General features: G+C 42.4%; 1 protein-coding gene across 1 annotated transcript in view; it reads left to right on the plus strand.

Annotated features, from left to right (window-relative positions):
* LOC122793585 (solute carrier family 35 member E2A-like) overlaps positions 1 to 25,887 on the plus strand; it is a gene marked incomplete in the record, with an annotated part of 983,710 nt that overhangs the window by 549,757 nt on the left and 408,066 nt on the right. The window contains 1 exon segment of the mRNA XM_044061755.1: positions 20,227 to 20,362. Coding sequence (XP_043917690.1) covers positions 20,227 to 20,362 — 136 coding nt within the window.

The following is a 25,887-nucleotide window of genomic DNA, read 5'->3' on the forward strand; positions in this document are numbered from 1 at the left end:
TCTCGTTATAGGTGTTGGTGGGCACTTGTACTTAAACTGTTTACATAAAGAGATCTTCTCAGAATTTTTGCCAGCAAACCCAATGTAAAGGGAGACGTTTTGCTAGTAAATCAAAGTCTACAGAAGAAGATAAAACAACAATAATTTCAAACAACTGATACTTCCCTGTATTTCCTTCTCTTCTCTCAGTTCTTCTAGAAGGCAAGTCCAGAGATGGATGCTAAAAATGTTTTTTTGCTGAAACCCCCCCATACCAAGTACACTAAACTGTACAACTAATGTTAAAAGGATAATACAGGGTGCACCTTTAGATCAAGGAAGTCAAGACATTTGGGAAGTCTTGCAGTGCTTCACACTTTGGTTGCCTACCTTGGTCTGTATATTGCAATCAAAACATCTACATTTTTTTAAGTTAAACTATGTCACTCGATTTGTGTGGACTGTAGTGTGAAGGCATGAGAAATCATCTCTGTAATGCAAATCCAGAGGAGGAAATGGTAACTGTATTGGAGAGAGTTACAACCTTAATAAAAATGATGTGATGGCAGCAGTAAAAAGGAAATTCAGTTTAATGTTTTAGAAGTGGTAAGTGTAAGCATAGCCAGTCTTGGGCATAGGCCAACTAGCGTGCCGGTCTAGCAGGGAGCTTTTCCAGTATTTGGTGTAGGTAGACCAGGATGGGTGCACTGGATGGTGTGGGGGGGGGTCCTGTGGATCCTTTTTGCCTAGGGCACCATTTGACCTAAGGCCAGTCCTGAGTGTAAGTAGAGTTTAAAGTTGGTTGAGGCTGATAAAAGAATGTTGATGATGGAAATTAAAATAGACTGATTTGTTTCTGCTTTATGAAAAGTGGTTTTGACCTTTGGATTGTTAATGTTTTTGAGCACCAGTGAGTCGATGGGTAAGCTGAGAGAGTTGCCTATGCATTTGCCTCAAGGGACTACAGAGATGTGCTGTATAGTGGAGGTTAAGTGAGAGAAACAATAATATATGAATGGAAAAAGGAGATTGTATATTGTTTCAGGATCAAGATGGTTTGAGAGGGTGAATATTTCCATGTGAATTTAAATTGATTGTCAGGAGAGGGAATGTGTTTAAATCTTGTGCAATATTATAAGATGAAAGACTTCTTGGGTATGTTGAATATGGCTGTATTTGCTCTAATAAAAGGTTAGCATAACACAGGCATGCCACGCTTAAATGTCTCAGGGAAGGTTTTTCATTATACCTTTGCAGGATGTGAAAAAACTGTGAAGGACACTGAATTTACTAATGGTGTCTCTTCAAATTATCACTCAAAATTAAAAAAAAAAAAAAAAAAAACATTAGCGTGTAAGGGAAAACGAAAAATAACTATTTTAATGTGTTAAGTATGCCATTTTGAATGTTGTGATCATTGTAATCACAAGTAAGGTTCAGCTAATAAACACGTTATTTGAAGAAGATGTGTTAAAGGAAGAGGGAATTTGCCTTTAGTTTTCATGGTAGAATTGTGCACTTTGGTTTGGGCTACAGTGGTCTCTAATACATAGTTGTTCTTATATGTCCTACTGTTTTGAATAATCGTAATATGGATATGGGCTGCTTGTCAGAATGTTTATAACTATTGAAAAACATTACAAGGGTGAATTTTTCTCTTTATTTTTCTTGCAGAGGGCAGAACTGACTTATTCATAGTTTTATTTTTTACTAAGCTTACTGCTGAAGAAGACCATTGAGAAGCTAAGCTACATCACCCAATACTGTGGGACACTAACAGCATCAACCATTAAGTAGATTTTCTCCATATATCCTTGGTGAAAAATTGCAGTCACCAATAGTCTCATCTGGAGTGATTTTAAAGGTTGTTAGGCAATGAATCTGGTTGATTGGTAAGGGCAGCCTTTTCTAAAAGCTGGGTGTACATCGGGTTAAGAATTTTTCATGCTATTTGGTTTTGTTGATGTGGTAGTATAGGTTTAAGTCTGTTTAACAAATGATGTTATGTAGTCCAATCTCGCCTACATTCTTACCCGTGGGTTCGGAGCCGAATGTCTGCTCCGACTCGGCCAAACTTTTCTAGCTCGAAGTCTTTCTATTGGCTGGGCTAAGATGGTATCCCATGCTGCATTGCTCTATATCCCCAGATCTCGTTTGCCGCTCGTGTAGCTCGGACGTGGTATCGCTCTTGGCTGTGGCTAAGTACCCTTTTTCTTCTTGAGAGAGTTTATTACAAACAAAAAGCTATTTTAATAGCCATTGCTGGTTTGGTGCTATTTGTGAAAATTTTCTGTGTCTGTGTGATTGTTTCTGTGGTATCCCACTAGCTGTTCCAACGGGCTAGGCCCATTTCAATTAGAGGACCTAGTCTGTCCCCTTGCTTCCCTGTGTTCTAACTTCTGGTCTAAAACCGTTTAATTTAGAGGTTTTAGTCCTAATCCCTTTTTGTGTGTGTGTCAGAGGATTGTTTGTTAGTGGTAGTTTTTTCCCACGCTAAGTGTGGTGTAGTCTGTGGCTGTTTTTTCCAGTCGGTTCTGACCTGTGATTTTTTGTGTCGTGGTGATTATTGATAATTCCTTAAGATGTCTAAAGATTCTAAGGAGCACAAGCCCTCGGGCTTCAAGAAATGCTCAAAGTGTGGCTATAAAATGTCCATTACCGATGGACATTCGGTATGTGTTTATTGTCTGGGAGCAATCCATCTGCAGGAGTCTTGCAGTTTCTGTCATGCATTTAGTCCCAGGGTGCTTCAGGAAAGAAAGAATAAGTTAATTCTGAAGGGACTTCTGAAACTCTCATTCGAATAGGGTCTGGAATCTGCTTCCAGCTCTAAAGCTAAAACCACAAAATCAAAAAAGAGGTCTCCGGCTCTTTCAGTCTCCTCGGAGTCACCGGAGAAAGTAGCTAAATCAGCTTCGACATCCTCGGCTCCACTGTCCTCGGGGCCGCAGGAAGTGTCAGTGATGATGGAGCCGGTGTCGGCTCCAATTATATTGGAACCTATTCAGAGTCAATCGCCTAGTATTAGGCAAGTATCACCTGAGAGGAGATCTCGATCTCCCTCCCTGTCCTCCAAATCCTCCAGGACTTTATCAGATGTGGACATCGATAGAGTGGTGCAGAGACTCCTTCAGTCACCGGTTTTGGCAAAATTGTTCTCTGCTTCGGAGCCCATCCTGCAACCTACTTCGATACTTCCTCCTCCAAGCGCATCCCAGCCTTTGGAGCCGGAGTGCTCAGCTCCGTGTGATGTTTCCAGGTCTGTTCCGATGGCCCCTCCTGGCTTATCGATGCTGACGTCAGCTTCGACCCAGTCGGCGCCCTCCATGGGATTCGGGACTCGGGATTCTTCAGTCAGACCCGAGGAGAAGGCTTCGGGACATCTCTCGGTTCCTAGTCTCCCTCTCGGTGCTTCGGCGTGGGGAAGCCCGACTCCTGTCATGGCTTCGGAGGCTGGTCGCTCCTCGGACTCAGGGGCGGAGTGCGTTGGCCAGATAGACAGCGACATCATGTGGGTCGGTCATTCTGTCCCCTACCACTCCGGTGCGGGTCTCTGATCACTACCTATCCTTAGACAGCGGAGCCCCAAGGCCTCAGGGTACCCCCATGAATGGTCCCCAAGTTTCTGAGGGTCCCTCAGAGTGTTTGCCTGAGGAGCCCCCTAGAAAGAAAACGTGCAAGAGGAAGCACATAGACTTCCAGGATGAGTCTCTCACCTCCGATACTGACCCCGAGGAATCGGAGGGGTCCCCCAAGTCACCCTCTGAGGATGTTTCTTTCTCTGACATCCTAGAGATATTGAAACAAAGAGGTGACTGGCCGTCCAAAGCCCCCTCCAAGGAGGAGTCTGTCTTCCTGAAGGCCTTCGGTGCTCAGCCCTCCGCCTTCTGGGTGTCCCCACCCATCAAGCTCCTGGATTTGATTTGTCGTAAGGTGTGGGAGAACCCTGACTCTGTGGAACCAGTCCCCAGGAGACTCAATAAATTTCTTTCTGCTCCCTCGGGTAAGGAGTTTCTGTCCAAGGGAGTCCCTGTGGATGCCATGGTGGTGGTAGCGGCCACTCAGAAGGAATTAGCCGAGACTTCTTCAACCATCCATCCTCCTAACAAGGAGTCTAGGACCATGGATCAGTACGGGAAGCGTACCCTCTCTTCAGCGACCTTTACCTTATGGTCGCTGAATTACTTATCTCACTTTACACGGCTCCAGAGAGATCTCCTCAAGAAACTTGGAGATGCTCTCATGGGTAACGTTTGAGGCGGTGGCCTAGACGGTTAACGCCCAGATGTCTACCCTCAATTCCATAGTTAACTCCTCCATGAGGCTGATTTCATATGCAGCTGAGGGAGCGAGTAGGGCAGCAAGCTCAGGAGTTGCCCTTAGGAGGCAGGCCTGGATGCACCTTTGTCATTTTGCGGAGGCCTTCAAGTCTTCATTCACTGACTCCCCTTTTGATGGTTCCTCTTTGTTCGAAACCAAGGTGAAAGACACCCTCACCAGGTGCGAGCAGGAGGGAAAAACTCTGTCTGCTGTAGGAGTCCATTTTTCCCTTCCCTCTAGGCCTTATCCCAAGGTCCTGAGGGGTGGAAAAATGTGGTTCATGAAATTACAGAGGTTTTTTTCCCGGTGCACAAGGTGAGCCCCCCTCCAGAGGCAGGGGAAGGGGGGGTTATTCAGGAAGACGCCGCCCTAGAGGCAGAGGAGGCCCTCGCAACTCAGGAGACTGCGATTCCTTTCTCGGTTCTCCCTACCGTCACTCCTGATGGGAGGCCTGACTGTGAGTTTCCGGAGCCAGTCGGGGGTTGAATATCGTTATACCCAGAGGCCTGGCAAGACATCACCCAGGACCAATGGGTTTTACAAATAATTTCCAGAGGTTATGTCATTCCCTTTTCGTTAGACCCCCTTCCAGTTAGGAAAATCCCGGATGTTCCACCCAGTCAAAGGGATTACGCAGCTTCAGAGGTTTCAAAGCAGCTAGAAAAAGGAGCCATCCAACATGTCTCCTCAGACCAGATCGAATGAGGAACTTACTCAAGATTCTTTTTGGTGCCGAAAAGAACAGGGGACCTGAGACCCATATTGGAGCTCAGCCGATTGAACAACCATGTACAAAAGTCCAAGTTCCGAATGGTCACATTACAGTCGATTCTCCCATTGTTGGGAAAAGTATGGATGTGCTCCATCGACCTCAAGGATGCTTACTACCGTATCAAAATGGACAGGGCATCCAGGAGTCACCTAAGCTACCGGCTGGGGGCCAGTCATTTTCAGTTTCGAGCCCTGCCCTTTGGTCTCACCACAGCCTGCAGGGTGTTCACCAAATGTATGGCAGTGGTGATGGCTCACTTGAGACGTCAAGGATTCCAGGTGTTTCCTTATCTGGACAACTGGCTTCTCACTGCCACCACCAGGCATCTACTAATTCAGACCAGGGACGCCATCATAACTCTCTGTCAACAGTTGGGCATAACATTGAACTGGGAAAAGTCTGCCTTGTTGCCCTCACAGCGTGTCACTTTTATAGGTGCAGAACTAGACACCATCCTCATGCAGGCGTTTCTACCACAGGAAAGAATCAGAGTCCTACAGCAACAAGTTCACGCCCTGCTTCTTCTAAGACAAGCGAAGGCAAGATGGGTTCTCCAGCTCCTGGGGACTATGGCTGTGACAATTATGTTAGTCCCTCTAGCAAGGTTACATATGAGACTCCTTCAATGGCTTCTCTTTGCCCAGTGGTCTCTCCAAAGGCTTTCACTTTCTCACCCTTTTCTATTCATGGACAGGTGCAAACAGGATCTCAGTTGGTGGTTTTGTACCAACAATCTGGACACGGGAAAACCTTTCATTCCACCGCCCCCGATTGCCACGGTGACCACAGATGCCTCCCAGATGGGGTAGGGGGCATTATCTAGGCAGGACAGTCCAAGGCACGTGGCAAGAGCATATCAACATCCTGGAGATGAGAGCTGTGCTACTTGCATTGCAGGCACTTCAGAGCTTTCTCCCTCTCGGGACTATTGCAATCCACTCGGACAATATGTCAGTGGTGTGGTATCTGAACAAGCAGGGCGGAACAAAGTCATATCCCCTGTGCAGAGAGGCCATGTGAGTGTGGCAGTGGGCAGTGTCTTCCCAACATTTTCTGGTGGCAATGCACATTCCGGGAAAGTCCAACGTCATCGCAGACAGGCTAAGCAGAGCTATTCTGATGCCTTACGAGTGGTCCCTGAACCGTCAAGTTGCGGAACGGATCTTCCACAGGTTGGGGTCAGACTTGCTGTGACCTTTTTGCAAGTCCCCTCAATGCCAAATGCAGCAGCTACTTCACGTTGATCCCCCCTCAGGGAGAGTCACCCAGGAACACACTAGTCCACGATTGGCCCTCCGGTCTACTATATGCTTTTCCTACGGTCCCCTTGCTGTCAAAGGTGATTCAGAAAGCGCAATCCTTGGGTAGCAGAATGATTCTGATTGCCCCACACTGGCCTCATCAGGTTTGGTTCCCCTTTCTCCATTCCTACATCGTGGACGCGCCTTGGATTCTGGACCCACAACCAGACTTACTGACACACACATGTCAGGGCAGCTCCATCCCTCTCTGCGGACCCTCCGGTTGACAGCCTGGCTACTCCACTTCCGTCATTAGTTAGGCTTCATCATTTTTCGCCGGAGGTAGTTCATATTTTATCTTCCTCTCTTAAGCCCTCTACTAGGAAGATCTCTTCCAGCAAATGGAAGAGATTTTCAATCTGGGCTCATATCCAAGGGATTGACCCTTACACGGCTCCAATTTCATCTGTTTTGGAGTTCTTGTCTATGCTTTTTCGCCAGGGCTCAGCATCCGCCACCATAAAAGTCCAATTGGCGGTGATTTCTAACTTTCATGTCGCTAATGAGCCTAGTCTGATGGCTCACAGACTCTCTAAGGCTTTCCTGAAGGGCACTCTGTTACTCCGTCCTCCGGTATCGGAACCTATCATGCCTTGGGATTTAAACTTTGTTCTACAGGCTCTTACTTCACCACCCTTTGAACCTGCAGCTACTTGTGATTTAAAATTCTTCACCTGGAAGACTGTCTTTTTGGTAGCCATCACATCAGCCAGATGCATTTCAGAGATTCAAGCTCTGTCAATAAAACCCCCATACTTGATTTTTGATTAGGACATGGTTTCTCTCAGGCCGAACCCTTCCTTTCTTCCCAAAGTGGCGTCTATCTGTAATCTTAATCAATCTATTGAGTTGCCAGTGTTTTTTTCTCCAGTTCTCAAACAAGGCAGAATTTAAATTTCATCATTTGGATGTACACAGACAATTAAATTTTTATCTGCACAGAACCAAAGACCTCAGAAAATCTGATCAGTTGTTTGTTTCCTTTTCGGAAAACAGAATTGGGTCTCCTGTCTCCAAAGTCATGCTGTCCAGGTGGATATCCAGTTGCATCTCTTTCATTTATTCCTCAGGAGGTAAAGATTTACCGTTCCCGGTGAAGGCTCACTCTACTCTGTCTGTATCTACATCTACAGCCTATCAGGCCAGATTGGCTATGGATGATATTTGTGCTGCGGCTACTTGGGCATCTCCTCACACCTTTGTTACTCATTACAAGTTGGATGTGGTATCTAGGGGCAGGTCTTCTTTTGGTTCCACAGTGCTCAGGAGTATTTTCCACTTAGCCTCCCAGGATTTAGTTGCTGGGGACGCTGTCCCACGGGTAAGAATGTAGGCGAGATTGGACTACATAACATCACGAAGTTATGTACTCACCATAACGTTTGATGTATGTAGTCTGTCTCGCCTCACATTCTTACTTACCCCCCCTCCTTCCCCCTTCCTGGAGGATCTGGAGGTTAGGACTGGTTTTCAGAGCTCCCTTCACTCTTGGTTTGTTCTTCCTTTCCTTGGGTGTTGTTATGCATGGAGAATGAGTGCTGGTGTTCACAGCAAACTAGATGTAGGGATATAGAGCAATGCAGCATGGGATACCATCTTAGCCCAGCCAGTAGAAAGACTTCGAGCTAGAAAAGTTTGGCCAAGTTGGAGCCGACATTCGGTTCCGAACCCACGGGTAAGAATGTGAGGTGAGATGGACTATATACATCAAATGTTATGGTGAGTACATACCTTCTTGTTTGCTTTACCACTAGTTCTAGCTGAAGGAGTTCAGAGAGTACTGGATCATTCATGGCATAAAAAACTAAGCTGAGATCACCCCTCAGGACTTTGTATGATACAGTGTAGAGATGGGGCTTTTAATCTAACAGAGTAGATACTGAGACCTGCAATCTTTTTGGTAAAGAAACATTGAGGCCTCCCAAGCTGGTTTAAATGCTTAGAGAGGTGCATTGTATTCAGTGGTGGGCATAATACGGGATAAATAAGGTGGGATTATAACTTTGCTGGACCTTGATGAGATAGCATGAAGCAAACGTTATTAAAGGTAGAAGTGTTTTCTAACCACCCATGACATGGTGGCCAAAGGAGCATCTGTTATCTACATACTTACCCAAGTCCCTGATGACTCTGTCAGATTTAAGTGGAGTGTTATTTATGTAGTAAGCAGGAGTGATGCTAAATTTAGCAAAGGACACTATGCTGCTTTTCTTGTTAAATCCATGATTACTATACCACTTGTTTGGTCCAGCCTTTGCTGGAGAATGAGTATCAGAATGGGATTGGATAACCACCCCTGTTATGCAGTCGTCAGCAAGCCTGGTTAGCCATAATCCCTTGATAATTGGATTTTGGGTCACAGAAAGATGTAGCAGAGGGGAGGAACAGGACAGAGTCCTGTGGGTCACCACTGCTGACATTTTGTCTGTGTAGGTCAAATACAACCAATCTTAACAGTATGGGTCCTCTCAGAGAGGAAGTTGCCAATTCAATGTAATGTGTACGGGTTAATGTTGAATTGAAAGAGTGTCAGTAATTCCAGCATGGAAATAGTGTCAAAAGCCTTGACAAAGTCCAAATAAGCAGTGTGGACTGTAGAGTCCTCATCCATATCCTCAGCATCCCTTTCAAAGAACTCAACCAGGTTAAGGAGTCATTACTTGCCTTTTATAAAGCCTAACAGGTATGTATCCAGTGATACAACATCACTTATCATTTTTTTATTTCAGCTGTAATACATTTCATAGCCTTGCAAGTAATGCTAATTTATGTATTTATTTATTCATTCATTCATTCATTCATTCATTCATTCATTCATTCATTCATTTATTTTACATTTGTTTGGCCTGTAATTCCCAGAGTCAGTAGATGGACCACCTTTATGCAAGGGCTCCATGTCTGACTTTGAAGAGCTCTTAGAGGAGTTTTACTGAGAAGGTCTTTACGCTTTACAGCAGACATCCAAGGATGCTGTTCGGACCAGTGGAAGTAGTGTTTGTCTTAAGAGTGCCAAAAGGAGTTAACCCAAATTGAGCTCAGATGGGAGTGTGGGGGGGAGGTGGTGGTGAAAGAGGGGAGGGTGAGTGAAGTGAAGTTGGAAGAGAATTTTTCCTCAAGAATGCAATGTCCTTTGGGTCAGAGAAGGATGTACCATTGGAGATGAGATGTTATATGAACTTAAGGTTACATCTAAGCTTCCTAATATAGCTGAATAAGGCCTTATGGTTGACGTTTGAATTAACTGCAATCCTAAGTTCTTAGTTTGTCTTACATTTCTTAATGGTAAGTTTGAGAGACTTGGTTGTAAATCCCTATTATAATGAAGGTTTGGGCATCTTTTAGTTATGACCTGGAGCTTTTTTTTTTGATTTTGAAGTTTACTGATGTGGTAGTTCCATCATATGGGTTTAGTTCTAAACTTGCCATCATGCTTATGCCAGGTTGATATAGATGCCTTAAAAATTAAAAAAAAAATGCACTGTAACAAGGGCATATATTGTAGAAGGTCCGCCTCAATGTATCTATCCATGATGGAATGAAATTCAGACCAGTAGGCAGGAGCCTTAGTTACAAGGTTTGCGGGGGAGCTGTGCCCATTTGTGATTATCAGTAAGATCAGTAAATAATAAGTAATTGGTTTTGGAGAAATCCCTGAATGCAGATGAGCTATTAGATCAAGAAAGCAGGTTTTCAAAGAGAAGATCACTTCAAGATGGCCAAATTTGGTGAGAGAAGTGGTAACAAGGGCGGTGGTGCAGTTGGGAGAAATATCCGTGAGGACAAAATCAGTAAGAATAACACTCCTTGTAGATAAGGGAGCATTTTGATCAAGTGTGTTGGCATTTATAAAATCCAGAAATCCTGGGGGAAATTAAATTTTACTGGGATTATAGCAGCCCTCATAACAGTTAAAGTGAGTTTATTATACCATGGCAGTTTCAAGTCTGGAAGTTTGTATGCTGCCTCAATGACATTAAGTCTTAAAGATGAGTTCAGTGACAGTTATAAATATTTGTTGAATTGAAGTGCTATTTGTGAAGATACTTAGCTGATGTAAATAGTAGAATTGTTTTAATTATTTTTCAGTTGGCAATATTTTACCAAAAATGGTTATTTTTGCTTTGTTAGTTAAAAACTTCTTGTTTCGATAAAGAAGGCCAAGTTTCTGGTGTGTCTTTTTGATGCAGTTGTTTACATGTAGTTTAAACTTCAGTTGGTCATCTATCGGGCGGCGCAGTGGTGCAGTGGTTAGCGTTGTCGCCTCACAGCAAGAGGTTCACCGGTTCGATTCTCGGCTGGGGTGCCTTCTGTGTGGAGTTTGCATGTTCTCCCTGTGTTCGCGTGGGTTTCCTCCGGGTACTCCGGTTTCCTTCCACATTCCAAAGACATGCATCTGGAGCATTTCTCCCCGGGCCTCCGCTGAAAACAGGCTCTGTGGAACCCAGTCGGACTTTCCCGGTCAACAAATGATAAATAAAAATAAAAAATAAATAAATCATTACTCCTAGTAGTTTTCTAAGTTCAACATTAATGGGGGTGTTATTGAGGACAGTACAGAAAATGTAGATTTAAGGTGGGTGAAGTTCTTTGGGAGAAATAGTAAGAGTTTTGTATTTTTAGGATTAAGAATTAACTGGTTGTCATAGAGCCAAGATTTGACTGAGTTAAAAGATGCTTGATTTGCAGAGATAAGGTCAGAGGGAGTATCTGCGATGGTGTTGATGGTGGCATCATCGGCTTATTGTACAAGGGATGACTGTGGACAGGAGGTGTAGAGTAGATTAGCGAATATATTGAATAGTAATGGGCTAAGGATAGTTCCTTGGGAGACTCGCATTTTGCCAGGAAGAGGAGGGCAGAGAGCTGAGAGCCATCTCACTGATTGTAGACCATCAGTGAGATAGCTGGAAAACCAGGAAATAGTAGAGGCAGAAAAGTTTAGGTTCGCCAGTTTGTTCAGCAGAAGAGGGTGAGAGATTGTATCAAATGCTTTTGAAAGGTTGAGGCATAGGCAGGAGACCAACTTATTGTCTCTGGCTAGAGAAATGGTATTAATGAAGGATATAAAGACAGTAGTGCTATGTTTAGGGCAAAAGCCATGCTCTGTAGGAATGAACAAGTTTTCCTGTAGCAGGTATTTCATGATTTGCTTGTGTATGCATTTTTCCAGTATTTTTGAGTGTGGTGAGAGGATCGCGATGGGTCTAAAGCTTGTAATGTCAGTGGAGATGTTCTTCATGTTTCACTATTGCAGTCATCACCTGTGGGTTATCCCTGCTGTGGTAGCCCTCAGCCAGCCTGAATACCGGAGTCAGTGTTTTTCTGCATCGGCTGCTCTCGCTTGCTGTCTGATGTCAGGTCGCCAGTGCTATAAAGGAAGGTAGGTGACGCCATTACATCAGTCTTTCTTGCTGTGGAGCCCATAACAGAAGCAGTTCTCAAGTGTGCCAGTTGGTCACTACCAGAGTTTAAATTGCACCTGAAAACATCTAAAGCTAGGTACCCTGTTGGGGAGCCTTTTTTCTTGCAGTAACCGATGTCCGAAAAGTTAACAGTTGTCTTGCCTGTGGAAGTCAAATACCACATGGAGACTTCCATTCATACTGCGTCACTTGTTTAGCCCCAGACCACGATGTCCCCCGTTGCTGGTTCTGTGCCCTATTTAATGTGAGAACCATTCGTCGTATTGCTCTTAATGTAGGCAAGTATTTTCGTCTTCCATCTTCGCATTCCAAAATGGTGTCCATCAGCCAACAATCCGTAGACATTCTGAAAAAACATAAGGATAAAGTTAGAGACAGACCACACAAGGCTAAGCCTTCCAACGACTCTGCCGCTAAGCAGGTCGTCAGTTCTCCGGAATTCAGTGAGGCACCTTCACAGTCCTTGATGCCCAGTTCGGTACCTTCGCAGGCCTCTACTGAGACCCTTTCAGAGTCCAGTATGCAGCAGAAATCTTCTTAGTCTTCCAAGCCTTTGAATGGTCTCTGCCTTGGTTGGGTCCGGAGGCACTACGCAGACACCGGATTCCAAGGAGGTCTTTCGCACTGCCGATTCTAGACAAAAACCGACATATTCTCCACCTACCGTTTCTCTCAGACCGATGAATACTGTTAGGCCTAGAGGCAAGGCCACTCCTAAGAAAGCTACCTCTAGCCGCCATTTTACTCCTGTTCCACCACCCCAAGCTTAAATGCTTAAAATGGCGGAGGAACTTATCGGGGGCAGTCGGGCCAAATCTTCTAAAAGGAAAAGAGACCTTTCTTTTAAACATTAACAGAACAGGATTCTGAGGAGTCTGATTATTCAGATTTTGAGGAGGAGGAACAACCTCTGCTTATGAGGATTCAGATGCAGAGGAATTCCTTCTGCCTCCCCTCCAGAAGATCTTTCCTTTAGGGGAACCCTTCATACCCTCAGGGAACATTTTTACCGGGAATCCCAAGGCTTCCCTCTGTCTAAAAAAAGTCAGTTTCTAGACCTGCCCCAGCACAGACCCTTGGCCATCCCTCCAGTCTTAGAGGTGGTTGGTGATGTCCTCCATGAATCCAGCTTACCTCCTGACGCCCTCCTACCTGCTCCCAGAAAAACCTGACAGGTATTACAGAGTGCCGTATTCTCACAAATACCTGTACAGAAATCCTGCTGCAGACCTGGAGGTCATTACACAGTGATCAAAAGGAGCTAAGGTTAGTTCTGCAAAGAATTCTACTCCCTCTGACAAGAACTCCAGAGCTCTGGACAGATGGAGTAAAAAAAGTATACACCTCTGCAACCTTGGCTATCTGAGCACTTGCCTGTCGGTTCCACACGTTAAAATATCAACAACACACTTTGGAACTATTAAAGCAAAAGATTTCAACCTTTCCTGACTGCCAATTTGAAGGATTTAGCAGATTTACTGCACTCTTCTTGTCAAGTGGCTAAACACTCATTACACTGTGGATATGACACCCTAGAAGCCTCAAGCAGGGCAGCGATGTCAGGATCAGTCATTGGGAGACATGCATGGTTGAAGGAACAACCTCTCCCTGATCATGTCAAGTCTAAGTTACTTGATGCACCCTTGGATAAGGACAGTTTATTTGGAACAAAAGCAAAAGAGGTGCTTAAAAAGATGGAAGACAAAGCAAAATCTATGCAAACAGTAAAATATTTCCTTCAGGTACAACCTCCTAGGTTCAGCAGGAATTTTCCCTTTAAACACTGGTCTTTTTCTGCACCTAACAGACGGGGGCAATGTAAGCCCCTCGGGGACAGACCAGCCAAACTCCTATCCCAGGGACATCAGAGAACCAAACAGTGGACCACTTCCACTCCAAAGCAGAGAGTTCTAAGCCAACTCTCTATGACAAAAACTCTCAGTGACTCCCTCTGCCCTCTTTTCACTCACCAAAAACTAGGAGGAAGACTCTCCCTCTGCAAAGAAAATTGTTTTTCTATAACAAAGGACCAATAGTTCTTAAAGATAATTTTTCAGGGATACAAATTCTCCTTCAGTGAACTCCCAGTTCCAAGAGGGTACCCAGACTTACCTCCAAATCAGTGGGCAGAGACATTGAAACAAGTCCAAACTCTCATTTCCCAAGGGGCAGTAGAACCTGTCCCCTCAGATCAAACAGGCTAAGGCTTCTATTCCAGACTATTCCTTGTTCCCAGAAAAGAGGGCACTTGGCATCCCATCCTGGATACTTCACAACCTTCCATCCCTCTTATCCTGGACTACCTAGCGGAGCTACGTAATAGTGGCCTCTCCTTCTCCTCTATTAAAATCCACGCCTCAGCCATTTCAGCTCATTTTGATACAGAACAGCCCATGTTCTCCCATCCTTTGATTAAACAATTCCTCAGAGGGCTTCTAATATCAGACCTCCCAGAAGACCACCCACTCCAGCCTGGGACCTGAATTATGTTTTGGAAAAACTTAGTTTACCACCCTTCGAACCTGCTGCTTCAGCAGAACTAAGATGCCTCTCCTGGAAGACTGCTTTTCTTCTAGCCATCACCTCAGCCAGAAGGGTTTCAGAACTTCAGGCACTGATTGCAAGTGAGCCCTTCATTATCTTCCATGCAGACAAGGTCTCTCTGAGGACTAATCCCTCCTTTATGCCCAAGGTGGTATCTAATGTAACTCTCAACCAGGCCATACAGCTACCCACCTTCTTTCCTAACCCTCAAAATAAGGGTGAAAGAATTCTGCACTCCCTAAACATGCCCAGACAGCCCAGATACTATCTGGACCTTACTAATCCCTTCAGGACAACAGTCCAACTACTTGTCAGCTTTGCCCCAGGGTCAGAGGGGAAGCCCATTTCCAAACAAACCATTTCCAAATGGATATCGCACTGTATCCATTTCTGCTACAGATTCATGTGAACCCCCCCCCCCAAGTCTATTTGAACCCATTCCACTAGGGAAGCCTCCACTTCCACAGCATTCCTCAGAGGAGTTTCCACCAGGGACATCCTGGAAGCTGCCACCTGGACTTCTGTCCATACCTTTACCAAGCATTACCACCTACCTCTATTTTCTAAGGCTAGGGCAGGGTTTGCCTCTGCAATTCTGCAAGGCATGCTGACCCATTCCTACATCTCTTACTAATCCTACCCTCCCCTCCTTAGCTTTGGGAATCCTCCCACAGATGATGACTGCAGCAGTGAAACACAAAGAACATAGTACAGTTGTGTACACTTACCATAAATGTAGATGTTCAAGTGCATTCACTGTTGCAGTCCTGGTTTCCCACCCTCCTTCCCCCTTCTTTTTTTAGGGAGACATAAGCTGCTAACTGTGGCTTTTTGCCACAAGGACCACTTTACCATATTTATTGGGGCCTCTGACTGGTTAGGGAAAGGAAAAGTGATGTAATGGCTTTGGCTGCCTTCCTTTGTAGCACTGACGACCTGACGTCAGACAGCAAGCGACAGCAGCTGACGCAGAAAAACATTGACTCTAGTATATGGGCCGGTCGAGGGCTACCACAGCAAGGATAACCCATAGGTGATGACTGCAACAGTGAATACACTCGAACATCTACATTTATGGTAAGTGTACATAACTCTACTTTGCCTACTTTGTGAATAGGTATGGTGTAGAATTCTTTCCAGATAGATGGCACCGTAGATTCTGAGATGGAGCAATTTATTAGGTTTGATACAGGGAGGGCAAGGGATTCAGCAGCATTTGTAGGAAATAGGGAGGCAGGTTGTCAGCAGAAGCAGAGCAGGGTTTAAGTTTAGAGAGCAGGGATTTTATATAGTTAGTGTGTACAGTTGTAAGAGAGAAAGTGGTAGAGTAGTTGAGAGTAGGGGAGGATTTTGAAACATTTGAGTTGATATTAGAAGGGAAGGAATTTATCAGCTTAGATATGGATTCAATGAAGTAGGATTTGAATGAGGTAGCTGTTTCTTCTTTGAGTTGTTTGGGCAGGGGTTGGGAGAGGAAGGGTTACCAGGGTGCAGGATTTTATTTATAGAGTTTAAAAATTTCTTGGGATCTGTTTTTCAAACTAATTAGGAAGAAATATCTTAGTTGATAATTGATTTCATGAGATGTAATGACCGTAAGAGTACACAATAAGTTACAGCTATATTTGTAGTAGTTTAAAATGCTGTTTGCTAATTTGATTAGTAAGGAAGTGGTGAATATATTTTATGAGAAAGTTGAACAGAAAAAGAACAATTCATGGGGATTTTAATCCATTGAATAAGTTTGCAGTACTTGCAGAGCACTGCTAAGCATTGCTACATTATCTGTGCTCTGATCATGGACTTTGTCTTTAGAGGAGTCTTTCTTGGGAAGGGATGACTGGATACTTTCTGAGACTGAGTATAATTACTGAACACAGCTGTTCCTTTGGTTATATAAAGATAAGACTATGCTTGCTGATTCTGGGATGGGGAATACCTTTGGGAATATTAAGTATTAGTCTTTTGATATATGAAATACAGATGGAAGTGTGTGAAGGAAAGATTTTACTAGCCATGCTTATTGGCTTCAGAGTCGACATTAAGAAGGGATGCTGTATTAGATCAGAAGTCTATTATATGGTGGTGTTGGTCTTCCCAGAATAATAATAATGGAAAATGATATGTATGCATGATGCCCTGTTTGTTATAATGATGAAGAGATTTGGCTTAAAGCTGAGGAATGCTGTGGGCTGCCAGGTTGAATGTAGTTGAGGTTAAATTGATGCACGTTTTAAATATACTGGATGTCTGTCATGAATGTCCCGTTTTAAAGTGCTTCCTTGACTGGGTTATGATGGGTTAGGCAACGACTCAGCACTAGGTATGAGGGATATTTCATTTGGTAGTATGTAGGAGGCTATTAATGGATATGGATGCATAATATGATTTCACGAAAGATAAAGATAGGGGTGGTGGCATAGTGAGGTGTTACAGATGAGGATTATAAGAAGGGTTGGCAAAGTGGCAAGAAGGTGTGTTTGAGCATTATGTTGTCGTAGAATAGTAGGCTGGACATTATTGCCTGTATGCTGACAGAAGGTCTTTAAGAAAGTAGGAAGGAAGCTGTAAATTTGCACAAGTGATTAGTAAATATCATAAGCAGATCTGAAGAGGAAGATGGTTATGAAAAAAGATAGCAATTGAATAAATTAGAATCATGAAGAAAGATTATCAGTTGGTTGAAGAAGGGATTACTATTGTCTGTAAAGTGATTTTGTTGTGTATGGTTTGAATAAGATGTATTTACCTCCACTATTACCCATGAAGATTTATTCTAAATAGTAAAACAAATGTTTAAAGTCTACCATAATGGTATTTCCCAATTTATGACTGAAGATATTTAAAAGAAAATTACCTAAGGTTAGAATAACATGTATTCATTGGAGGCTGTTTAAAATATTAATGCACCATAGTAGGGAAAGTTAGATCTGCAAAAAGGTTGTAAACATTATGTTCTGAAAACTCTTGTTAAATAGACGAAAATAATTATAGTTTGTTTTAAATTATAGTATGTGAATAGGTGTTTTTTGATGATTAGACATTCAGTGAAGATTTTTTTTTTCAGAAAAGGAAATCAAGATTTTTATTAGAGACTATTCCTGTTACCAAAAAGACCACCTCAAAGTCAGTATAACATTTACTAGATAGGGACTGGTAAGGTTTTAGTGGCTACCTAGTCCTCACACCACTGGCTTAATGATATTGAAGGGTGAAGTTTTGATTAATTTCCAGATGGACTGAGTCATTAATAACCTGAGCACTGGAAAAGATGACCAGGGAGGAATGGGAGTGAGTGGATGTTATCAGCTTGACCATCCTGGATGGGAGGGCCTGGTACAATTCCATTGCAGGCTTTGACACTTGGCGAGAAAGTTTCAGACTGGCAGTCTATGCTTGAGAGTGGGACTTGAGGGCACAGGCTCATCTAGGTTTGTATCACACTAGCTGAGTTTAGCATATGTGTTGTGCATCATGTGTGTGGACAGATAAGTAAGAGGAGTTAGGAGGTTGCAGAAAATCTCCTAGTTGTCCCCCCACCACCACCACCATTGTATTACGCTCTCAATCCTTGGCTCTTGCCTCTTTCTCTCTCCTGATGTCCCTTGATGCTGAGAAAAAGAGCAAAACAAATGGATCACTGGAAGAATATGGATTTGATCATATGGAGGGGTTGAGGCTAAAATCATAGGAAACCACTTTGCTGACCTGTTTGTGTGAAACCCCCTATTGTTAACCGTAGAGTGGTGGGTGATTCCCATGAGTCTTACTCTGGGGCTCCTCTTCCTGATTCAGAACCCACTGTTCATCCTGATCATATATGATTTGCTAAAAGATTAGATAATTTCTTCCCTTGTTCAGGGAAGTGGCAGGAACAGCAGAGAGCTTCATGTAAACTCTGTGAAGCTAATGCTGACATTTCTAACTTTCAGTACTTTTGAATACAAGTAGAAGCAAAAACTTTGTCTTTCAGTTTGATGAGCTAGACCTTTGTGTGATATGTGTACAGACTGGATGATGAGCTTGAACCCTGTGTGCAGAGGTGATGATCATCTTGTAGTCAGTCATAGACCAAGGCATCACTTTTATGAGTTTTCACATTCTCAATCGAAGACCCCTTCATGGAATATGAATAAAGGAAATCCCGTCTAGTCAGAGTAATAGAGACTAGTATATTCCAGATATTAACTTATTCACCACTCTAAAGAATAAGGCTTTTCTTTCTCTCGTGATTCAGGGGAGAGTAGATGGCAGACATATCCTCTCTGTTTTGTCAATGAGGATTCATGCCTACTTTTGCACACATTCCCTTGGTTACATACCTAAAAGTAAAATTCAGAGAAGAAGCTAGAACTGATGTTTGCTGGCTTTTATTGACTGGAAGTGTGGTTTCAAGCTGTTATCTCCCTCCCTCTCTCATATCTATCTCTCTCTCTATCTCTCATCTATTTCTCTGTCTGTACAGGAATCATTCCCATAGCAGGCCAAAGAAGTCCCTTTTAGGTGGGGTAAGAACTAGGTCCGTATTAAGGCTTAGCTGCTGCCTTGGATCCTTTTCCCCACAATAGATTTTTCAATCTGGAATTTAAATGTGACAGAAGTCACTAGGAAGCCTTCTACTGACTTGACATGTTTTATTTAGCCGTTGTAAACCAGGTTACTCCCACTAAGTTAGTATCCTCTTTTCAGGAAAGACCTACAGTGGTATTTATACTACTGAAGGAAATTTAGCCAAGACACTGGGGAGTTTCCTTTACTCTCTTTGATAGATGTCATGGGTTTTTTATATCCTGAGCTATCACCAACTCAAGAAGATGGAGCCTCAGTGTAATGTCTCATCTGAAGGACAGCACACTTAGGAAACTTTACAGGTAAAGAATGAGTGTGTTCAAGATGATTAACTATTTACCTGCTCTGCTATATATAGGGAAGGTCATGCATTGCATAATTAAACCATTTTCTAGTGAATTATTTACTAAATTGTCTATCTACAAACTAGATAACTTCTCAAGCAGGTGTGTCATTCATACCACTTGAGATTTTTTTCTACAATTACCTACTTCAAAGAGCCTTGGTAATCAGATGTACAACTCTGTGCTTAATCTTTTGGTTGATCTGTACGAAGGAAAGTTATTTCCAGGCATTACTTATTTCCCTGCCCTTATCCCCCTATGTTCAGGTTTCCAGATTACAGGGAAGATTCATCCACTGATGCTAAATGGAAAGGCCAAGTATACAGTGTAATGCTTTTGTTCATTTTAGGTTATCCTTGCTGAATGTACATGGTCAAACTACGGGACCCAAGACCAGAAGGGGGAGGGGAGCACATCTCTGCCTCCTCTTCCCATCCCCTGAGTTCAAGAACTAGATTTCATAATTTTGACAAGCTGAAATACTAGGCGAGGATATTGCAGCTCTTACCACTTCAAAGAACCTTAGTGTAGATCAGCTGATATGATGAGCACATAACTGTTATAGCCATAAAAGCCTGGTCCAGCATGGACTACTTGCTGTTAGTGTCTTCTGCATTTTAGAGGACATGTTGAGGATCAGCTTTTGTGAAGCTTTAAAGGTGATGATTGTTGTTTCTCTTCATTCGCAGAGCCTGACATACAGTTGTCAGCCTTATCAGATTCATGACTTCTAGATCAATAATTTACCTTTTTAAACTTTAATCTTGCCTGACCTTTGATTTTGACTTTGTTTCTAAATAGTTCTGTTTTAAGTATTAAGTGTATGGATCTGTATATATGTTCATCTTTCTAACAATGCATATATTTTGCTGTTATTGACAATGTTTAATAATGGCTTGACTGTTTTCTTTACACTTGTTCTAGGTCTTGGATTCATTGTGACCATTCCTGATAAATGTGTTGTACTTTTTTAGGTGCTGTTCAAATGCTTTCAACTACTATGATTGGCTGTCTGAAGATGTTTATTCCATGCTGTTTGCACCAGCACAAGAGCCGTCTGGCTTACCCTCCCAACTTCCTCATGATCATGTTATTTGTTGGGTTAATGAGGTGAGCCGTGTTTTGATTTTTCCCCCCTTTGTCCACTGTGTTTTTGGCTGCCTTTGAATGTGGCATACTAGCAAAAAAAAAAAAACTGCTTCGGAGCACCTGTCTAGTTAGGCACGTATACAGCTTAGACACATTAGTGTACTGCTTAGTTTGCTTAACCTTGCACAGTACTAATATTACATGTCTTAAGTGTGCAATGCCTGTTTTGATGATACCTTTATAATATTTATATAATTTTAAAATTGTTGTGTGTGTTCATAGAATGTGAAATGTAAAGGCAACAAGACGGACAGACAATATTCATCAATGGCCTCCATGTTGCAGACCAAAAGCTGAGCATAGGCCTTGTAATCTGAAGCACTGATAGTTAAGAGAGTCATAATGTGTGGTTGTCTGTATCAGCCCAGTGTACCACACAGGGACTTGTTTGGATTGTAGAGCTTAGCGACTAGCTGGTAAAGAACCTTGCATCAGTACTTGTATCAGGGATGCTTGGACGTCTGCTCCAGCTAGTCACCGAGGAGTGTATGGAGAGGAGTTCCTGGAAGAAAGGATGTCTTGGGTGGCTGTGCAGCAACAGATGATAGTACAAAAATGTGCAGGTCAGCTGCCTGCGCACTCTTTACAGCTTGTGCAACTGCAAATACTAAGGCAAAACACACAGCATGACATCCTGTGCACCTTTGGCTTGACAATTTTTAATGAGCTCATTGGGAGACTACAGAACAGGGGTACTCAGCATGTCAGTCTGAGCATTCAGGCATTGCTGGGTACTGTTGTGGGTGAAGAGGAGGTGAGTTAGTGTAGTATTTATATATGGAATACAGGTTGTGTAATAATAAACCAAAAGTAATACCCTGGACAGCAAAATCATAAAGCAATGAACTGAAGAAAATAAGCAAAACAGACTATTTCCACCAACAAACACGCAGCAAAAACACATAAACGAAATTTAAACTCGGTTTTCGTTTCTAACTACTGCATCAGATGTGGGCTGGATTAAATTGATTCAGGCACTACTACTTGGTTCCTGGGTTAACAACTTCTGACTGAGGAGGAAGAAAGAGGGTACCCAGTCTCTTACCTCCTTACTCAGTCAGGAGTTAACCCAGGAACCGAGTAGTAGTGCCTGAACCAATTTGATCCAGCCCACATCTGATGAAGTAGTTGGAAATGAAAACGGAGTTTAAATTTCGTTTGTGTTTTTGGTGGAAATAGTCTGTTTTGCTTACTTTCTTCAGTTCATTGCTTTATGATTTTGCTGTCCAGGGTATTACTTTTGGTTTATTAGTGGTTTGGATTTTATACCCTTTGCCTTTCCTGGTGTTACTGTGTAATACATATGAAATATGTACTGGAGGTTTTGTAGGATTAGGGAACAAGTTTTATGAAGTCACGTAAACTAATCATATAGTACAAGAAGGTTCAAATTTTGAACAAGTCAGTCTTCTGACTGTTCCATCTACTTTTCCCCATTCTTTTTATTTTGAAGTATGGTTTCCTGTTCATTTCCATGGTATGCAGTAGTGTGAATTTGAGGGACTTGCGTGATTTCTGTAGTTTTTGTAAATGTTAAGTTTAGCAGTTTATTGAAAAAAAAAAGCACCTTACCCCTCCAGCGAACTCTGCAAAGAGAAAAGGCAGATGTTGACCCCAAATGGTAGACTTGAAAGTACTCACAAAAATAAAATGGCTAAAATTTGTAAAACACTGTAAAATGAGCTATCAGCGAAAATAATTAAAACAGTTTAGTAAATGAAATTGGCGCTTTCGCCTTTCATCAGAAGGCATCATCAGAGATGAAAACTAATCACAGTGCACATTTTAAATACTAAGTTTAAAACAGTCATAACCAATAAAATCATTGCTTAAATTAGTAGCAAGGGATACTATTTCCCAGAAATTTCAAGTGCAGTGTTGTCAGTGCCATTGTAAAATTTCAAATAAGTAACTAATACAATAAACAGTATACACACACACATATATATATATATATCTATATCTATATCTATATATATATATCTATATCTATATATATCTATATATATATATATATATATATATCTATATCTATATATATATATATATATATATATATATATCTATATCTATATATATATATCTACATATCTACATATATATATATCTACATATATATATATATCTACATATCTACATATATATATATATATATATATATATATCTACATATCTACATATATATATATATATATATATATATATATATATATATATATATATATATATATATATATATATATATATATATATATTTTTTTTTTTTTTTAATTTTATTTATTGTCAGTTGATTACCGGGAAAGTTCACTAGGCCATGGAGAGGCCCCGGGAGAAAAGCTCCAAGGTGTACATAAGCAAAAACATAATAGATTTTAAGACAATATGCAATAGTTGCATATAATACATTTGCATGAAATTTATACAGAGTAAAACAGTTGCAGAGTGATTATAATTACTGGAGAATAGGTACAATATATAAAATGACATGAAACATTTAGGGGGTAGACAAAAGTACAAATATAGATAATCTTTATAAGGATGATTATATTCAAAAAGACAGAGAAGTTTAATGACTGTAAAGCATAGGCTATCTTATTTCAAAGATGTTCTAAAAGGTAGGCATTAAGGATGTGAATCAAAAAACTTGTTGGACTTGTAAAGAAGTCTTGATTTAATAAAGGCGAAAGCTCTTAGTTGATGTCCAACAAGTGATGTTCATCGTGCTACACTGCTGCAGTCATTACACTTGGATTATCCTGCCGTCAGGCGGTCCCGCAGTCGGCCAGAGTCCCAAAGTCTTGGTCCGACGTCTTCCCTGACGTCAGTGTGCCAGGGGTATATAAGATGCATCAGACACCATTTTCTTCTGTCCTTGTCGCGCGGTGCCTGAAGCAAAAGCAGTTCGCAAGTGCCGGTCAGCCGACTCCTGAGATTTTCGAAGTCGAATTTCAGATCCGAAGTCTTCAATAAAGCTAAGTACCCGTTGAAACTTTTTCTTGCCTCAGACCGATGTCAGAAAAAGTTAATAATTGTATTCCTTGTGGGAAGCAAATACCTCATAAGGACTTCCACTCTTACTGTATTCCATGCCTAGGCCCTGATCACGACGTCACTAGTTGTCGGTTTTGTGCTAGATTTAACAAACGCACTATAAAACGACGTTTTGATTTTGCTTTGCACTACTTTGGCCGAAGGTTCAATTATACAATGCCATCAGAACAACCGACTACCGCAATTCTTAAAAAATGCAAAGACAAGGATAAAGACAGGCGTCCGATGTCCAAAACCGATGAAGCCTCTTCAAGGCCAGTCGCCGGTTCTCAGTGAGGTGCTTTTGCAGCCCCTGACACCCGCTACCTCAGAGCCACAGGCCACCTCCGACTCCCACGTGGAGACAACTAGGCCTCTGGAAACTCAAGGTATTGGGCCTATGGAAGCTAATCCCTCAGATGGGTCCGGAGCCGCTGAGCAGGCATCGGCTTCTGAGGGTGTTTTCAGACCTTCACAACTTACCATTAAAGCAACAGCCAAGACAAAAACACCATTAAAGACAAAGAAACAAGTACAGCATTCTCCTGGACAGTCCTCCATGCCTAAGAAACAGATGCTTAAAATGGCCGAAGACCTCATAACTCTAATCAGGGGTTCCCATCCCCCTCCTGAGAAAAAGGCCTAGGCAGGATACAGACTATGATTCCTCTGATCAGGTTTCCGTTTCCTCTGATTCCTCTTCAGACCGGGAATACTCTCTACCCCCCTATGAGGACTCTGATGCTGAAGAATCTATCCCTTCAGCCTCTCCTCCTGAGGGATTACTCTTTTGGGGAAACTTTACATACCATGAGGGAGCATTTCCATTGGGAAAGTCAGGATTATTCAGAATCCAAGAAAAGGCTCAGGGACTTCCTTTTATTACCTCAGCACAGGCCCCTGGCTATTCCACCTGTGTTAGATATTGTGGATGATGTGTTCTCTGAATCCAGCTTATCTCCTGATTCTTTGCCCCTGCACCAGCCAAGCCATATAGGTATTATAGTCCCTGACTCTCACAAGTTTCTTTATAAAAACCCTTCTGCTGACCCAGAAACCATTTCCCAGGGTCCCAAAGGGGTTAAGGCTTCCATTGCAAAAATATCCAGTCCCCTCTGACAGAGATTCTAGAGCATTGGATAGATGGGGGAAGAAAGTTTACACTTCTGCAACTTTAGCAGTAAGGGCTTTAAATTGCCAATTTCACATGCTTAAGTACCAACAATATTTAATGGCTCAGTTAAAACAGAAAATGCTTGCAAGCTCAGAAGCTTCTGACTATAAAGAAATGCAGGATTTATTGCATGCAGTTGAACAGGTGGGATAACATACTATGCAGTGTATTTTTGATTATTTAGAGGCCTCTTGTAGAGCCGAAGTTACAGGTTCTGTGATTCGAAGACATGCTTGGTTAAAAGAACAGAGTTTACCTGATCATGTTAAGGCAAAATTATTGGATGCTCCTTTACAGCATGATACCTTGTTTGGTGTTAAGGCAGAAGAGGTGTTAAAGAGAATGGAGGATAAAGCTAAGTCTATGCAAACAGTCAAAGATTTCTTACAGGTACAGCCACCTCGATTTAGCAGAAATTGGCCTACAAAGAATTGGTCCTTTCCAGTGTCAGACAGGCCACAGAGAGGCAGATACAGACGCCCAAGAGGCAGATCTCAACCCCAAGGCTCTAACAGACGACAGTGGGGTACCTCAACCCAAAAGGAGGTGAGAACATGTCTCAACCTTACAGGAAACAGTCCCAATGACTTCCCCTTCGTATGCCAAGCACTTCCCTTTTGGCAGCCCCCTTAGGGGGAAAACTAGCACTTTTTTCTCAAAATTGTCAAACAATCACCCAAGACAAATGGGTTCTGAATATTGTGTCTCAAGGTTACAGGTTCCACTTTCACACTTTACCAAGGCTAAAATGAATGCCAAACCTGCCACAAAATCAATGGGCAGAGGCTCAAAAACAAATTTCAGCCCTCATGGACATGAGAGCTATTCAAAAAGTACCACAGCAGGAATAAGGACAAGGATTTTACTCAAGACTCTTCCTGGTCCCCAGAAAAGACAAAGCCTGGAGACCCATACTAGACCTTTCAACTCTAAATACTTACCTGGATGCTCCGAAATTCAAAATGTTGACACTACAGCAGCTTCTTCCCATGCTGGGCAAGAAGGCTTGGCTTGTTACTTTGGACCTCAAAGAGGCATACCTGCATGTCCCTATCAGACAAGATTGCAGAAGATACCTCAGATTCAAAGCTGGTACAATGCACTACCAATTCTCTGCACTGCCCTTTGGCTTATCTACTGCACCCAGGGTCTTTACTAAGTGCCTGGCACCAGTAATTGCATTTTGCAGACAAAAAGGATTTCAAATATATCAATACCTGGACGACTGCCTCATTCAAGCAGCGAGAAAGGACATTCTTCTAAAGCATCTGACGTTTGTAAA

This window comes from Protopterus annectens, chromosome 2.part0, assembly GCF_019279795.1.
Source record: "Protopterus annectens isolate FY-2018-M chromosome 2.part0, PAN1.0, whole genome shotgun sequence".
NCBI lineage: Eukaryota > Metazoa > Chordata > Ceratodontiformes > Protopteridae > Protopterus > Protopterus annectens.